Source organism: Neltuma alba, unplaced genomic scaffold, assembly GCF_004799145.2.
Source record: "Neltuma alba isolate B1F8T4 unplaced genomic scaffold, ASM479914v2 tig00010280_pilon, whole genome shotgun sequence".
NCBI lineage: Eukaryota > Viridiplantae > Streptophyta > Magnoliopsida > Fabales > Fabaceae > Neltuma > Neltuma alba.
Window position 1 is genome coordinate 690,445 of NW_021635203.1, and position 19,112 is coordinate 709,556.

The 19,112-nt window shown below is 35.8% G+C and overlaps 2 protein-coding genes across 3 annotated transcripts; both read right to left on the reverse strand.

The window, feature by feature from the left end:
* Positions 1 to 240: 240 nt before the first annotated feature.
* LOC114755512 (uncharacterized) lies at positions 241 to 2,145 on the reverse strand. Its single transcript, XM_028944401.1, has 4 exons — positions 1,368 to 2,145; positions 1,081 to 1,292; positions 535 to 732; positions 241 to 453 (listed from the first exon to the last, which is right to left on the reverse strand). Exons 1-4 carry the CDS (start codon positions 2,143 to 2,145, stop codon positions 241 to 243), a joined length of 1,401 nt encoding a protein of 466 aa, XP_028800234.1.
* Positions 2,146 to 9,794: 7,649 nt separating this feature from the next.
* Positions 9,795 to 17,465, reverse strand: LOC114755504 (ethylene receptor). 2 transcript variants are annotated; one of them, XM_028944388.1, is made up of 7 exons: positions 17,242 to 17,465; positions 15,180 to 16,117; positions 14,220 to 14,588; positions 13,084 to 13,350; positions 12,865 to 12,992; positions 12,518 to 12,715; positions 9,795 to 10,358 (listed from the first exon to the last, which is right to left on the reverse strand). In XM_028944388.1, exons 2-7 carry the CDS (start codon positions 16,077 to 16,079, stop codon positions 10,004 to 10,006), a joined length of 2,217 nt encoding a protein of 738 aa, XP_028800221.1. In that variant the 5' UTR covers positions 16,080 to 16,117; positions 17,242 to 17,465; the 3' UTR covers positions 9,795 to 10,003. The 2 variants fall into 2 exon arrangements, with proteins under 2 accessions (XP_028800221.1, XP_028800222.1); XM_028944389.1 differs by lacking the exon at positions 17,242 to 17,465 and adding an exon at positions 16,916 to 17,104.
* Positions 17,466 to 19,112: the final 1,647 nt, after the last annotated feature.

Here is a 19,112-nt window from a genome sequence, read left to right on the forward strand (position 1 = left end):
TTAATGTTTAAGGAAGAGGGTTTTTACAGATTTCACGTGTCCTGTTGAGATGAAGTTTTCCTTGATCTTATCCCGAACAAAATGACAATCAATCTCAATGTGTTTTGTGCGTTCATGAAACATTGAATTAAAAGCTATGTGTAAGGCTGCTTTATTGTCGCACCACAATTTTGCTGGTAACGAGGCTTTAAGACCAACATCCTTCAGTAATTGATGTATCCAGACTATCTTGCACACAAATTATGCCATAGCTCTATATTTTGCCTCTGCACTTGATCGTGACACCACATTCTGCTTCTTGCTCCTCCAGGACACCAAATTTCCTCCCACAAAGACGCAATATCCTGTAGTAGACCTTCTTGTGGCCTTTGAACCACCATGATTAGCATCACAAAAGCACTCAATATCTGTATGACCATGATTTTTGTATAATATCCCACAACCTAGAGACCCCTTCAAGTAATAAAGCACATGCTCTAAAGCTTCCCACTATCTGATAGTAGGCGAGACCATAAACTGGCTAAGTATACTGACTGGATAGGTGATATCAGGACGGGTCACAGTAAGATAATTCAGTTTTCCAATCAATCTTCGATACCTCTCCGGGTTCTCAAATGGCTTGCTCTTAGCAGCATCAACGGGATTCTCAGATGGTATGCTTCCATCGGCATCAAGGAGTAGATTATAAATCATAGGAAAACTGTTTGGCGCAACCCCTAACTTTCCAGTTTCCTTCAACAGATCAAGAACATACTTCCTTTGAGTCAATAAGATTCCTTTCTTACTTCTCAAGACCTCAATTCTGAGAAAGTACTTTAATGGGCCCAAATCTTTTGTTTGAAAGTGAGAATTAAGAAAGGACTTAAGTGAAGAGATCCCCGACATATTACTCCCTGTAATCACAATATCATCTACATACACGACCAATAAAATCATGCCAGTACCTGTGCTCTGGTAGAACACAGAGTGATCACACTTACTTTGACACATGCCAAATTTTTACACAACAGTACTGAACCTGTCAAACCATGCACGGGGACTCTACTTTAGGCCATATAAGGATCTCTTAAGGCGACATACTTTTCCACGCTCCCCCTGAGCAACAAAGCCTGGTGGTTGCTCCATATAGACTTCTTCAAGAAGATCACCATGTAAAAAAGCATTCTTTTTATCCAATTGATGGAGATCCCAGCCATAGGTTGCCACCATAGAGATGAAAAGATGAACGGAGGAAAGTTTCACAATAGGGGAGAAAGTTTCAGAGTAATCAACACCATAGGTCTGAGCATAGCCTTTAGCAACCAAGCGAGCTTTAAGGCGGTCAAGGGTACCATCAGCTCAGGTTTTAGGGGTTAAGACGCACTTACAGCCAATAGCTTTCGTTCCTACCGGTAGATCCACTAAGGTCCAAGTGCCAGCCCGGTCAAGGGCCGCCATCTCCTCTTCCATAGCAGCACGCCAACCCGGGTGGGTTAAAGCTTCATGAAGGGTCTTAGGTAAGGAAATAAGATCTAAAGAAGAGACAAAGGCACGAGAGGCAGGGGAAAGGTGGTTATAAGAAACAAATGAGGAAATAGGATGGGTGCAACTGCGTTTGCCTTTGCGAAGAGCAATGGGCAAGTCAAGTGAAGGATCTGGATCAGGAACAGGAGGTGTCTCGGAGTTGGAGAGAGGTGGAAGCTCAGGATGAGAGATGCTCGACACAGGATCTGAAGACAAAGCAGACACTGGAGGGCCGAAATCTGGGATGGTGATATTGGTCTCCTTGGAACGTCTTGTGTAGACACGAGACAAGGGTGGTGGCACAGGAGCCGAGCCGAAGCCGAAGCGGGAGGGTACACCAGCATGAAGAGAGAGGCAAGTGGGATGGAGTATAGAATCGATTCCTGAAAGGTGGAGATAACGATTAAGAGAGGAGAGAAACATCGAGCCCTTTTGAACTCGAGAGTAGCCAAGGGACACACTTCTTCGGATTTGAAACAAAAGTGCTTTTGAAGGGAAAAGAATAGTATAGGGAATGTTACGTGAACCACCTAACGAGGAAGCAAGTAGTAAGTGGCGATTTTTTAAGTGGCGTTCTGCAACACCATTTTGAGCTGGTGTATCAACACAAGAAGATTGATGAAGGACATCGTTTTGAAGCATATAGGATTGAAATGTGCTAGAAAAATATTCTTTAGCATTATCACTATGTAAAGTGCGAATGGAAGTATGAAATTGAGTTTTAATTTCCGCAAAAAAGCCACAAAAATGAGAGAATTTAGAATGACTTTCATTAAATATAACCAAGTTGTACGGGAATAGTCATCAACAAATGTAACAAAATATTTAAAACCCACTGTTAACTTGACAAGACACGGACCCCAAATATCAGAATGAACTAGCTCAAAAGGGGATGAAGCTTGTTTATTGACTCCAGAAGCTAAAGGAAGATGATGATGTTTGGAAAACTGACACGACTCACAATCTAAAGATGACAAGTGTTGAAACTGAGGATAAACCCTTTTTAAAGAAGACAAAGACAAATGATCCAAACGACAATGTGCTTCAAAAGGAGTGAGACCACCAGCACAAGCCACAGCACGAGACCCTTACTCGTCAAGGAAATAATGTCCACCAGATTCATAGCCCCTACCAATAATCTTCTTCGCCAAAAGATCCTGTATCAAGCAATGATCAGGAAAGAGTGAGACCCAACAGTTTAATTGACGAGTAAGTTTACTAGGGGAAAGCAGATTAAATGCAAGATCAAGTACATCTAGCACAAATGACAAATGAATGGAGGGGGTAGGTTTAATAGTGCCTGATTCGAGGACCCGGGAATGAGAGCCATTGCAATAGTGATAGTTGAAGGATTGGCGTAAGAATTATAAGTGGAGAAGAGATGGCGGTTACTTGTCATGTGGTCAGTAGCACCAGAATCTATGATCCATTTGGAGGAAGAAGAGACAAGAGCAGTAGCCTGATTACTTGTAGCAGTAGGAGCACTCACGGGTGGTGTGAGAGATTTTAATTGAGCATATTCAGCAGTAAAGATTGTGACCTTATCATCAGCTAGCGTTGCCACATGGGCAGTAGAGTTATTATTACGTTGTTGTTTGTTTTGTAGCTTACGACAAGTACGCTTCATATGGCCCGGCTCCTTACAGTAGTAACATACCACCCTACTTGAATCTGGAGTAGTTCCTCCTTGCTTGGAGCCACCACGGTTAGTCGTCCCATGACTATCATTTAGGCCTCGATTGATTAGGGCACTGACAAGAGCATTAGTAACTGGTAATGAAAGATTCTTAGTCCTCATCACACGAGAGAACACCTCCTGAAGAGTAGGAATCTCAGAACCAGATAGAATTTGAGAGCGAATAGTTTCATATTCAGGCAGAAGACCAGTGAGAAAACTCATAATGGCCATGTGCTCTCGTTGGGCCTGTTGGACCTTCAGATCAGTAGTAAGAGGCATAAGAACATTCAATTCTTCATACATTTGTTTAAAATCCATGAAGTAGGTCTTGAGAGGGCGGTCCTACTTCTCTGCGCAATAAAATGCTTTGCAAACCTCATAAACACAAGAAATATTACCCTTGCCTGAGTATAAAAATTGTAAATAATTCATCAGTTCCTTAACAAATTCACAGTGAGAAATAGAAGGAATAATCTCACTGTCAATAGAGTTGCGAATCTGTAAGAAGAGCTAGGCATCGTCCCTTAACCACGATTGATAGGTGTCTGTGGTCGGAAGGTCTTCAGTTAAATGATTCTCCTTCTTAATGCTTTGTAAGTAGATACGAATAATTTTACTCCAATCTAGATAATTTGTCCAGTTTAATTTGTGCTCAGTAATCTTAACGACTATCGGAACTACTTCAGAGGTAACTGTAGACTTAGTATCACCCATGAGAGATAAATAGAAAAGAGATAATAATTCTAGCAGTGATAAGAAAGAATAAGTAGCCATAAATGATCACTCCAGGGACCAAACAACACCTCCTACAATCTATAGAAGGCAGGAACAGCAACACCAATCTGAAACGTTACTGTTCACAAGGCACAGTAACCAAATGGCTCTGAATCAACACAAGGGGGAAGACCCAGACCTGAAAAGCACCAGGGATTCACCGGAAAAGAGAAGACGAAGCCGGTGAACTACTCGACGGCAAAAAAAGCGGCAGCGCTTGAACAGTACCGCCGCTGGTGACGCACGTGAGGGTCACGCGCTGCTTGGACAGTGATGAGACTTCAGGGATCGGCCGGTCGGTGCCGTACGATCCTCCTTGGCCGACGCGTGCTCCCAGAAAACGTCCAACACAAAAGCCCTAATGTTGAACACGATGGCTAATGGCAGAATCACTGTACGGCGCAGGCAAATTGTAACCAGACAGAAAACCTAACCCTAAATGGCTTGCTCTGATACCTTATTAGACAAAGAATAATATGGAATATATTTCTTGTATATTCATGATCAGAATGAGGGAATTTATACACAAGAGAGGAGCCTTGGTCATTAATGGCTCATTATTAGGAGATAATATCCTATCTTATCATATCTGATTTGATCCTATATGATCCTATACTAATTACAATATATATTCACATATCTTTACAAATAGTTTAGCAGGCTAATAAACATAGGACTGAGAGAGAATTCTCTATAGGTGATACAGTTTATTTGAAGCTTTACCTTTTTCACAAAAATATGCTTAATAACTCTACCTTGCACAAGCTGACAATAAGATATTTTGGTTGCTTTAAGGTATTAAAGTGTGTAGAGATGGTTGGTTATGATTTGAAGCTTCCCTCTGACACTACGCTGCATCCTATTTTTCATGTCTCCTTATTAAAGAAATGTGTTAGTGAAGGCACTCCTATTGCTACTACTTCGCCTATGACTGATGCTGAAGGTTAATTTTGTCTTGAGCTAGATGTTATACTTTGTCGAAAGTTTGTGCCATGTGGTCATTTATCTGTCACTTGGATATTAGTTCTATGAAAGAATAGTAAACTTGAAGATGCTACTTGGGAGGATTTCTTCATTTAGAAACGATGCCCCCATTTTGATGTCATTGCACATCCATTTCATTCCATCCTTATCAACAATTTAAGGGAGGTAGCTGATACATATTATGTTTGGAATATTAATCATAAGATGTGCTAGTATTCATTATAGCTATAAAATAGCATATTAGTTATTAGAAGGGTTTAGATTAAAAAAAAAAACCCTAAGATGTAACTGCCAGAGTTAGTTCAGAAATAATGCATGAAACATTCTTCTATTTATCCTTTTTAGTATGCGTCTAGAAGCGTTATCGTTCAAGAAGATGATGAAATAAGCTTGTGATTGAAAATCTAAAATTTGATTCTTGGGTTACTATTCATTAATAAATTTCAGATTTTTTATCCCGTTTTAAAAATTTATAACTAATTATAGAAAAATCATATTAAGGTGTTTCAAGTCCCCATTTAAACCTCTTTTAATTATCTATATGGAAAAAAATACTCATTAGTTCATTTTCTTACTTATTCATTCTAAATATTACACATAAAATTATACTATTTATATCGTCAAACAATACATTTTCATATTCCCTACCCTAACTTTGAGCAATCATATTTCTTAGCCCACACATCCATTTTAGATGATCTACCAGCTATTTTAAAACTTAGGATCTGTACTAATGTCTCGCCAAATTTATGGGCATATTTATTTATTTACTTTACTTTTTCTTTGTCTCAAATTCATTGGTTATTATGGAAAAGTTTATCCCCTTATTACAATTAGCATGCTTCAATTAAACTCAATTATGCATGCAACCATTCTCACATTTCATATATCATTCTCACACACCTTCGCACTCAATTTTACATGTCATTCTCTTCATTCATCATTACATAACATCAATGTACATAACTTAACATAACACATTTCTCAAGTTTTTTTCTTCTTTCTTTATTCCTCACCATGCATTCCTCTTCCCTTACACATCATAACTATTATAGTTGGATAAGGAAGGGTGAGATTCAAAAGAATCTTAGTAGTAAATAATAATTGTTCAAACATACATGGCAAGCTTGGTATTCATAAATTGCTTGCAACTTAGCATTTTTATAACATACTAACATGTTTGGAAATCATCATACATTTGTCATAAAACATAGGCCTATCGCATACTTTAAGCTTAAATCACATAAACATACAAACATGTCATACGTGCAAGCAAATACCAAAGACATAAGAGTAGGGTAGAGTTTGTTATCTTTAGCCTTTTACATTCAATCTTTCCTTTTGGTCTCTTTGCTTCTAACCATCAAAGTTGCTTGATCAACCTTTCTCATTCATCTTTCTTGATGTCACATGGCTCTAATCACATTAACACATCATTACCATTCATTTAACAGAGCCATGGAATCAATGACATTTATACTTTTCTCTTTAACATACTTTAACCTTAACTTTTGAATTTTAATTCTAGTCTTTCTAAAAGTAATTTCACATGCTATTCCTCCATAATTTTGCATGTAAAATACATGCAAAATTATAATGCTTCCAAATCAATTAAAATCCAACGCCTTTCCCCTTAAACAAGCTTGGCTGAAACTATAGGGTTTAGGGTTCAAAATTTCATTTTCAATTATAATGCTTCCAAATTTGCTTCCTCATCTTTACCTTATGCAATTTTTCATTTTAAACACATTAGAACTATCAAAATCATCAAAATCCAACCCTAACTTACACCCTAGGTTTGGCCAAAATTATCACAAAGTTAAAAGAAGGTTGGATTAATTTTAATTTCATCACAAATCCACTTGATTCTTATTCCTTTCTAGCCTTTAAACATGATTCCATCATCAATCAATTTTGTTTATAACTTAAACATATTTGGACAGTACCTTCCCTTAAGGTTTCATGCTTTCAAATCTCATCAAAAATCATAGCCAAGCTTTGTAAGACATATAACATCATAAACTAAATTAAAAACCATGATCTCATCCTGTTTTGAGGCTTGGTATGGAACTTGAACCTCTTCCTCTTCTCCTTCTTGGCGTTAAAATTTTATGCTCCCCCCTTAAGACCTCTTTTGGCAAAAAATCTCACTAAATGAAAGGGAAGAGGGGTATTTATAATGGTCTCTATTTATCATCTTATCTTAGGGTTAATTCAAGTTACCATTCACCCATTTATCTTACCATTTGTCTTTTGATTAAGCTATGCATTCCATGATGTCACCAATGGTTTATCAAGGTTGCCATGTGTCCATGATCTTGCATTATGCCTCAGGATCTTAGCATGTATTCAAGATATATTTTTCATGTGCCTTATAATCTATTATTTTAATCTTTTTTCAAATTTTGCCCTTGACAAAATATATAATTTCAACCTTATCCTCTTCATCAAATTATCATCAACATAGGGAGAAAAATAAAGGAAAGTTTGTGCATAATTATACCCTTGGCTATTCCTCCACCAATTTCACAATTTTACACCATGTTGAGTACTTTTTCGAGTCTTAACTTATCTGATATAACTAGTACATGCCTTGACACCATTTTCTCATCATAAATAACTCCATATAATATAATAATGCCAAAAATTAGGCAAGATGAATATTTAGGGTTTCTATCCCTTAAAGAAAACACCAAATTTTTTATTCTATTATAACTTTGACCAAATACTTTCTGATATTTCCTGCTCTAAAAATTTATTCCTCTGCTTCATTATCTCCCTTTCATTGAGAAGAATTTCTCTAATTTTTCTTAGTTCAAAACCCAACTTGTAAATACCTCTTTTACAGATTTTTCCCCATACCCCTTTTGTAAAACACAGCTTTAAATTTCTTTAAAGCAAATCTCTAAACTTTCAAGGGTCGGTTGATCCTAGGAATGTGAATAATAAACTAGACAGAAGGTTAAGTGGTAAAGTAGATTTAAAGGTGAAACAACATTTGAGTTGAGGTCTAATTATTGTTCGGACTAATATTTTTGAAATTATCAGTTCAGGAAGGACAAAATAAAAAAATTAGAGAAAAATTCCAAAAAAAAACTCTCAAAAAATAGGAAAAAAGTAAATTAGAAGTTTTGGAACCCTATTTGAGGCCCTAGAGGTAGAAATGGCATAAAATAAATTATTACAGAATTTTCTATAAACAGAAGTTTTTAGGAAAAAACAGTGAAAATTTAGCCCAAAATAAGTATTTTAAATAAAAAAAATATGAAAAAATTATTTAATGATTTATTTGAGTTTATAAAATTATTTCCAGACCCTAGTAACAAAAAGATTAATTTTAGAATATTTATTACCGAAATCCTATCAGTAATGCCTAATTTTGAAGAAAATTCAAAATAAATAGTTAGAGATGGAGATAAATTATCAAAAAATTTAGGGGACCTTCCTATATCAAAATGTGATTTTTTTTTTATGGGAAGAAATGAGTTTTTGAAGGTCCAAAAATATTTTTGAAAATTAGAAAGAAATTTTAGCTGATACAACGAAATCGGGTGGAAAAATATTAAGAAATGAATGATGATACTTCCTCCTTCTTTCTCCAGCCCATTGGACTTGATTTTGGGCCAGTTTTGTTGGGGCCTTTTGTGCTGTCTTATTAACTATGCAAATGGTGGTGTTAAGGAAATGGAAACCTAATCAAATTAGGGAATAAATCAGCATTAATTCTTATAATAGAGTTAGCGAACAAGAAAGCTAACTAAATAGGAAATGAATACATTCCTATATAATGATCACCCTAACCTTGAAAATAAGGAGTGCCTCCCTTCCTTGCTTCTAGCCTCATCTGCTGAGTTTAAACACTAGTAGGTTAAACCCTGAGTGAGCTTCTTGCATGTAGTTTGTGTTTTCATGTATATGATACCTGTACTTGCATCCTTGCCTTTTTTGTTTTGTTTTTATTTGCATCCAAATTATTAATGATCTTGTAATTATGAATTAACGCCCTCCAACGGTTGCTTCCTTACAAACTATAATGAATTAATCAATCTCCACGGGTGTTCATATGATGAGTTAATATAATTTTCATCTAATAGTTCTTGGCACCAAGCTTTTTCACATGATAGGAAGTCACAAGGTTTTTTTTTTTTTTTTTGGGCTAGGTATACGTATCCTCCCATTAAAGGCAATCAAGTTCTAAGTACTATTTGAGACTAAATGTTGACACCTCTCTCAACCGGAATTCGAACTTTAGTTTGCCACGTTATGAGAAACTAACTCATTTTGCTAGACACTACTATCATACTCGTTTTCCAAACTGTTTAGCTAGCCCACTTGTACTTTGGAAAAAAAGAAAGAGTCTATTTTCTGAGTTCCTGTCATGTCATGGTGTGTTTCGATGATGCATTGGATGTGATAAAGTTAATGAACTTACAATCGCAAAATATAAACTTGTAGACACGTTCAATATCTTTTGTTACATATTAGTAGCCGGTTTTGATGACGTCTATGTAGTTTCTGTCATGAAGAACAATTAGTCAATTCTTTTTCCTTATTATACTCGACAAGATGTTATTGCAATGTTTTTCATCCACTCGATGCAAACAAATAATTAAATTCACTATTCCGCCCTCTCGTCTGTTAGAATTCGTCCCCCTACTTTGTTGAGCCAAAGCATTAATTCTGGAAGAAATATCAGCAGGACTAGTGACTATATATTAATAAAAAATGAATGACCTACAATATTAGAACATTTTCCAAATGTGGAACCCCTGCTAAGCATCGACACAAACGCAATAGAAGGGATAAAAACGTGCTGATACAAAGAAAAGGGTTGGTTGGGCGGTGGGGGGAGGAATGCTCGATTCACAAAAATGGTTTTATTGATTCAGCTTCAGCCAATAATGTTCCTTTTACCTGGAACTCATAATAATAGCACTTAGAATACAAACCATTTTCCAATTTCATGTCATTTTCCTCATTCACATGCTTGTCATTCTCCAAATTTCATTTAGTTATGTACACAAAAACAAGAGGCTTTCAAGACCATGAAGCCATTCTAGCTTCTTAAATGGTTTCAAATAAAACCCGGTGCTCTAGTAGTTCAGACAAAACACCCCCCATCTTATCAACAGAAACAGGTTTCAATATGAGGCCATCCATTCCAACCCTCAAACAGTTTTCTTTTGTGACTTTGTTAGTGTCACCAGTAAGTGCAACAATAAGAGGCCTATCTTGACGTGTGGTAAACTTCTCATGGATACGTGCCGCAAGATCATAATCATCTATACCTGAACATACATCCATGAAGATCACCTTGTGCTCATGAGAAAGAACACGCAAACATTCTTCACTCGAGCTTGCTGTTGTAACATCACACCCTAAATGTACAAGTAGTCCCTTTGTTACTGTCCTGCTAACCCTGCACAAGTTTCAATAACCAATTATAAAGCATACACTATATAGGAGATAAAATTCAGTCCCTAGATGTACCTTCAATGACAGACACTCAGTCACATTTACTGCTGAGAAGAACATTAATAGCTTGATTTTCTTTTGTTTACAACATACTACAGCTCTTTATTTTAGAAGATAACAATTATGACAGCCTGATTTAAGAGATTAATCCTGAAACATGACAAGCTATAGCTAAAATGCCCAGATCAATGAAGACTTTTAGACCCCATGTTTTGGCATTGCTGAATTATGTAAGTATTGCTGCGTATTTCCATCACATCTTTCGGTAATGAACAATTGTTTCAGCTCTAAATATGCAATTAATGCAAGTATTGGGAAGAAGAGTTTGGTTCACCGGCAAATCATCATGTCTTATACATTATTGACTACTGTCCGGATGCATGATTTGACCTTTAGGGAGCTTAGAATCTAAATAGACTTGGAAATAAGTTTTCCCAGCGGGACTTGTAAGTAGAATTTATATGAACATATACCACAGTAATCAAAAGCCCCCACACTCTCACATTCCATGTGAGAGAAGGACGGATGTGATCAAGAAGGATGCAAAGGGACTCTAACAAAACATCCCTATCCCTGAGAAGCCTTCAAAGTAAAAGTTTCAAGTGCACTTAGTACCATAAATAGACCAAACTGCAAAATAAAAGACTATGCGAAGAAGGAAGGAGTAGAGATCTGGAAAAGCCTCAACAAAGGGATACTCCCTACCCAAAAGCTCTCCAAAAATTTGATATAAAGAACCTTGGCGAAAGGTTTTTCATCAATTATGACGTGAAGTTTTGCTATTTATCATGCAAGTCGATCTTCAATGTTGGACCTAAGAAGAAGGTTTACATGCTCAGTGATATTTAGATAATCCATGCATAAAAAGCTAAATGGTTCAAAGACCCAATAAAAGTAAAGATCAATTATTCTTGTCATTCAAAACTATAGTCGAACAGCTAAATTATGTCAATCTGCCATCATTTATCTCAACAGCAGAGTGACCATGCAACTTAACAGCTGTGAGTGAAGAAACAAAACCAAAGGTCTCGATTGCCTGTGATCATCAGTCAGATATGGAAATTAATATTTACAATCTCACCCTCTCTAATGTTTAAAGCAGACTAGAATCACTTCATCACTGAGATCAACAGGCAACGACCCCACTTCACATTAAGACTTAACTTTTCCACAGCATCTGTAAGCGGAGCTAAAACTATGATGGACAAATGTGATTGAGCCTAACTTAATGCAGCAAGCTATTTCAGCCACGTCTTTAACTATCAATACTAAAATGTCAGGCATGTGTCAGAATCTATCCACCAAAAATAATAACTACTCACATAAGAAACAACTAGATAAACAGGATCCTCACACGTGAAGCTGGCTCCCACAAAAAGCCCACTAAAAATAAAGCCATTAAATCGTTAAAAACATCTTTGATACTAGAATATTCCCCTGCAAAATCATACTCCTCTTTCAAAGTACTCAGCATCAGGTCAGGTTGATCTTGTATTGGACTAACACAACAAAATCAATAACCACTGTTCCCTTCAGAAAGAAGCTAGGCTAGCAAATTGCAATTATGAGACATGAGAGAGAGACATTCCAGCCCATTTTGAATATACATTAGCCTGGACCAGAATGGGGAATGCTCAAACATCCATCAGCAAAGCTAACAGGCTATGCAACCTATAGCCCGTCTGTATGTGTCCAAACAAAACAACAACAAATATAGAAGTCTTACCCACCACTAAGCAAGGTCGGCTAGAAAGTGTCCAAACAATAGTACTAGAAAAATCAAGTAGCATAAATAACAACTCCATAGAACCTAAATCATCAAAAATTAACACAAAGACCACTAAAGAATCTACAGATCAGCAAAAACAAGGAATTGAATAGACTGGATAGTGGAAATGCATAGAAGACAAGCATGAACAAACAACTTAATCTGTTGTATGATCCTACATTTACAACCATGCATGAACTTATCAAGTCATTAGGCCAAAGTACACAAATACCTGGGAGGTCCTATAAAAAGTTCTGTTTGTGTTGAAATAATAAATTACTTATGTGATAAACAAATTCCAAGACCAAAGTATAAAAATTAGCTGTGTGACATACCCATTATCATCCAAGACAAGAACCTTGAGCCCCGCAAAGTTCGTAGGCCCATGATTTCCCAGAACCCTATGCGCAAAGGGGGCTTTAGATTCATTCGATCGATCAGGGATTCCAAGTTTTACAATAAAGGTAGCCGTACACCCCTTACCAATGCCATCACTATCAATCCAAATTTGCCCTTCCATAAGATTTACAAACCTAGTCACAAATCGGGAAAAAACACATAAGCAACATTGAACGCTTTGTCCAGCATGGACCTTACACCAGTTGTATAAGTCAGATTTCAATTAATATAAAACAATATATTATGCTTTGAATCTCTTTGAAATAACAGACAAGATAAGTACCTCTTACAAATTGCGAGGCCAAGTCCATTTCCACCAGAATTTCTTGCTGTTGAAGATTGGGTTTGTGCAAACTTGGTAAATAATGTAGGTATATCTTGTGGATTAATTCCTGATCCTGAATCTTTTACCTGCAATGAGAAATTACCAACAAACTTCATTATATAAGTCAGCAATTAAAAATAAAATTTCCATTTCAAACTTGAGCTTGAAGGGACAAACCTGTGCTCGTAAATAAAATTGATTATCATTAAGCATTGGGATAAAGTCTGGAAATCTAGCATCCCTAAAGGATTCAACTTTTGCAACAGAAGCAGTGATGCAGACACCACCCTCTTTTGAGAACTTAACAGCATTACCAACAACATTAAGAATAGTTTGCATGAGGCGTTTTTCATCACCAACAGCATACACTGGCAAGTCTGGAGCTAAATGTAAAGTGAGTGACAACTTTTTGACGGATGCAACAGGTTTGATCAAGTTTAGGACCTGCAAAAAGAGAAGAAAAATTTAGCATATCAAGTTAGTAATGATATTCCAGACCTCTAAGATACAAATCAATCTTACACGGAAAGTATTTCCCTTTCTTTTATGTACTGTTCATTATTTCCCATTAGCATCACTAGCAGCACCTTTTAGTAGCATTATTTTATCCAGCATACACAGAAATTTCCCATCAACAAAGTTTTGTTTCTAGTACACTGTCCTTTTCATTCATACCACACACGACAAAGTTTAGATGGCTGGGATCAACTATACAAGATGATGGTGAAATTGATGGGGATGTTACACATACAATATAAGCTGGACAACTCAAATGGAGAAAGGCTATAGAAATTATTTATGATCACAAAGTACCTAATAAGCTTAAAAGGAAGTTTTATCAAACTGTTATAAGACCATCGATGCTTTATGGTAGTAAATGTAGGGCTTAAATGAACAACAAGAATATTAAGATTGGGTAGCTAAGATGAAGCTGAAATGAATGTATGGGCATACAAGAAAACACAAGATTCATGGTGAACATAGATGAGGAATACTTGATGTGGCATCCATTAAAGAGAAAAAGATAGAAAATCATTTAAGATAATTTGGACATACACAAAGGTCTTTGGAGGCACCGAGCAAACAATTTTGAGTTGTGTGAATGGGTAAAGAAAGACCAAAGAGAACACTCAATGAAACTATTGTGTGAGGTGTTTAGGTTAATAATTTATCCAAAAATTTGGCCATTACCAAAGTACAATGGCAATCCATGCAACCAAACCCACTCGGGGATAAAACTTATTGTTGTCCTTTTCATTCCTTTCCATTATGCATACCAAACAGTCCCTTAATATTTAGGGCATAGAATTTACCTCCCTAAACACAAAATGAAGGTTAAATGTTGCTGCATCAAGTTGAAGACTGCCATCTTCAAGACGTGAAAGATCTAGGACGTCATTGATGAGAGTAGCCAATAGATTACTACTTTTCAGTATGGTCTCAACCATCAAACGCTGCTCAGGTGTCAGCTCTGTTTCTTGTAACAATGAGGAAAGTGCAATAATTGCATGCATAGGAGTCCTCATCTCGTGATTCATTACAGCCAAAAAATCATTGCGAGCACGAATTGCAGTCTCTGCTTCTCTTCTTGCGAGATCAAGTGCAACATTTTGCTCCATGAGCTGATCCCTTGCCCTCATTGACTCTTCTAAAATTGCGGCATGTGAAAGAGCAACAGCTACCTGGCATAGGAGGTACGATTATAGTAACTCATCTACAGGAATGCTGAGATAAAAAGACAAGTGGGACATAAAAAAGGATATTGACAGCTGATTTCCAAATCATATTGTTGATGCAGAATATGTTCAAAGTACATCCAAGTAAACTTTTGAATTAAAGGATAATATATTTAGTTAAGTTATAGCAAGCATGCCCAATAGTCTAATTTGTGGCTATATGCCTAACTTCTGGGAAATTAGTTATATTCACAAGCTGCTAATTTGTGGTTGTAGGTACATCTAATTTGTCACAAATATGTTCAAGTGCACTTGGTTGTTTAAAAAAAATGTTAAACTATTTATCAAGTTACAGAAATATGACACATACGACATTAGATGACTTAAGTAACTGGCCAAAGTGTTTTAGCTAGTCAAATCAAATCAGAGTGCATATGATAATGAAGTACAAATGTTACATTGTCAAACTTTTACATATACTTGAACTTCAACCAAAAAAAAAAAATCGTTGACAGACATGTTCATGTAAAGAAATACACAGATGAAAGACGTAGCAAAAAATGTGTTAAAAAAGAAAGTCATTAAAATAAAACTTACCTGATCAGCAACAACCTCAACCAGCTCTAACTCATAAAGATGCCACTGTCTGGCGCTATCTGATGGAAGCATCAAGACCATCAAAGCATAGCTTGATGAAACTGCTGGCCAATCATAAATTTGGAAATTAGAAAGATGTAGAAGGGGCACCCGAACAGCAACAACTTCCCCAGGCATGTACTTTCCTGCATGAGGCCGTAATCTGGCTACTGGGCAGTTTGGTGAAATTTTGACAGCCTGGTTGGTGCTAAATACTTGATTGATCACAGGAAGATGGATGGGTACTGTATATCCAACTGGATTTTGCTGTCTCAATGTGTAGGAAAGTTGGAGCTCCAACCCAGAACGTGTTGGCATCCATAATGCACACTCTTCCAGTGCCAATGTTCTACCTAGTTCAACAAGAGTTGTTTTAAGTATGGTGTGCCGATCCAGAGTGCTTCTAATCTCATGAGTCAGCATCCTAACATGCCGACCAGTTTCTTCCTGTGTGCGAATCAAGCCCATTTCCCTATCAAGCTCTGCAGCCTTATTCTTCAAAAATAGCTCTCTGGTCTTAACACTTAATAAATCAGGAATGATGTGTACAAGCAAAAGTGCAGTTGCACATGATACCACAGCAGTTAAAACCTTAGCAGTGGTCATTACTACTGCCACAGTTTTTGAATGCACTGTGAAGGTCCATAAATTTATTAGATGTGTTGCTCCGCATAGAACTATGAAAGCACCAAACTGAACAAGTACCCATCTGTATGGAAAGACAGCTGATTTCTTTACAAAATAGATCAGTTCTAGAGGGATAGAAAAATAAGCAAGGGCAATGAAGAAATCCGAAATATATTGGTATTTCATCAACAATTCATCCCCTGGTGGTGGCTCAATACAATTGCAGGATTCCATACCAAATCGATCACAGAAAGTTTTCCCCTTTTAGATAACTGCATTCGAATATGTAAAGATTTAGCATAGAATAGATGGAAATGAAGAAAAAAAATAATGTGTATACAAAGGAAAAAACTAATACTCCTCTGGTCCTCAATGTAGGACCTAATTAACTAATTTAAATAAATTAAGGATGTTAGTTAAATTAATTAATATGATATGTCTTTTCTAAAACACCCTAAACATCTTTCTTAATTTCCTCCATCCTTCTCCTACCTAATTATTATTGGGGGAATGTCAATAGGGTTAATTTGGGAGAAATAAATAAAAATGTGAAATAAGTCTTACATATAGAATTAATATCAACTCTCCAATTAAGTCCTATATTAAGTACCAGAAAAGTAACTGTATATTGATGTGACAAGTTCAATTCAGCATTCTATTTTCCACTTTCCCTTGATAGATTATAGCATTATCTTGCAGAACAGCAATGATAGAGAAAAGAAAGAGCCGTGGTGGAAAAAGTTAAACCAGAAACTCTATTGTAGGGAGGCACAATGCCAACCAACGTATTATTGATGGAAACAACATGCAATGCGAGCACTATTGGTCATACTTTGAAATATAAAAATACTGATACTGATACCAACTTGAATCTTCGGGATGATCTCACACTATGCCCTTATAATTCTTATTGCTTAGTGTAGATCTTAAAACCACCCTAATGGTTGAGCAAATTCGAAGGATGAATGAAATTTTTTCAACTTCAATACATCTACCTACGATCATGCCCCTATTCAAACTATTCTTCACACATATCTTGATTTACTGCAGCTTAAGAATCCCTATTATACCTTAAATAAGTCAACAGGGATGCGGGTCCCCTCCCCAAGAACTTCTTCAGCTTCTTCAGCTTCTTAATTTAAAATCAACACGCACAAAAAGTTTGTTTTTATGGCCCAAAACACGCCCTAAAAATTAGATGGGCATCCGTCTAAAACCAATTTCAGGCAAGGCACCATGTAGGAATACGAGGATAAAACATCCGGACCGACGACAGGTTTCGCCTATAAAACCAATTGGGAAGTATTTGGGAGAGGAAGCGCCCAGAAGGACAACATAAATTTAATATGACAATCTCAAACCTCCAGGAAAACAAATTGAAAAAATGAAAACTGACCAGAGTGGAGCGAGCTGTGAAGATCGCCGAATCGGAAAGGAATAAACAGAAACAAGCTGCTTGAACTGGACGTAGCTATGGCGGTCAAGTTCAATGAATTCCCTGCCTGGTAGAAGAAGGCCTCCCACTTGCGGCCGCAAACGATGGCGACAGATCTCTCGAAGTCTCAATTAGTCAAGCAAAGCGAAAATCCCAGCAGACACCAAACCCGGGAATTCAGTGCATTTGGCCTGCTTTTTGTTATTTGTCATTGTATTTGATATATTTGATTTGATTTGATGTTGAGTTCACATTGCCATGCGTTCTCCAAGTTGTCAATGAAGGCAATGACCAAATAATAACTTTGGCTATTGCCCTCTCTTTATTTTCATTTTTCCCTTTTTTTTAAAAATAGTATATGTTTTTTCACTAAAATATACATTTGATACTTTATTGTAATTATTTTACTGTAAATAATTTATTTTACACAACATTTCTTTATTTAATTAGTAGTAATTATTAATTATCAATAATTTTTTGACATCTTAATTATCAATAATATAAAATTATTTTTTACTTTTCTTGAATCTATATATAATGTAGGCACAAAATCGTGAACCATTGTTATATTAATATTCTAGAGTTTTTTTAATTTGTTTGTCTTTAAGAGAACATTTAAATTGAATATCCATCGAAAGGATGGTGATATTTTACTTACATATCATTTTTTGACTTTTTTTAACATTAAATGTATACCATAGATTACAATACAAACTTCATGCAAACAGTTACTTATTTGTGAGATAATCTTTCTTACCAACATACGCACATTCAGAAAAAGAAAATTTATTCCAAAAACATAATACTATAAAGTGGAAATTGTTTACAAATTTTCGGTACCCATGAGCCTTAATTTAATTAATATAATAATCCTTTTCCCCATTTATTTTTTTCCCCAGGAATAATCCTATCTATTTAGTTGTCGTGTCAAGGACTTATATTCTCTCCTCTAGTCTTCCCCTTCTCCTACTCACCTCTTTCCTTTCTCATTCTTTGATTTAATTTTCAACCATTGAGATTTCTATGTTATATAATAATTATTATAGTATTAAATATTAAATATAATTATTATAGTATTAAATATTAATGAAATAAATTTAAATTAGTAAAATTGGACATAAAAAGTTTAGAATGCACCAGAAAAAGTAGAAAACGTTCATTGAAAAAACATATTTTTTCAGTGCCATTATAAATCAAATTTCAACAATATAATTTTATTTAGTTATATAATATTGTAATAAATTTTAATAAAATGTTAAATCTCAAATATTGAACATTATATCTAAAGGTGGAGAACGTAAGAATAGTGTAAGAGGAAGGGAAGGTTGGAGGAGTGAATCCAAGCCCTTTTTAACAAAAAAAATTTAGAAATAAGTTGTTTTTAACATTTTTTTGCCACCAATTTGTTTTTATTGTTGACTTTTGTAAAATTGATTTTTTTTTAATCCAGTTATGCCATGAAGACCAAACTAGTAGAAAATAATGGCATCAGGCATATTATTAAAGCCGATTATATATATTTCATCGCACAATTATCCTAGATTTTTGAGTTAATTTGAATTTCTTGGACATTTGGTAATTTTTACATCAATGACCATGAGATTGAATCCCATGATTTTCTAGCCATTAATCTTATTCATGATTTAATTTGCGCTTGACTTTTCTCTTTGAGAAAAAAGTTTTGATTTAATTTGAGTGGAGAAAGTTTACGTTACTCTCTCTTCCACCCCAGATTTATTTTTATTTTCCTTTTCTTTATTCCCTCTTCACCACTTAGCATTGATTTCCATCATCCTTGGGCTTTATTTTGTGAGCTTAATCTTTTCTGATAT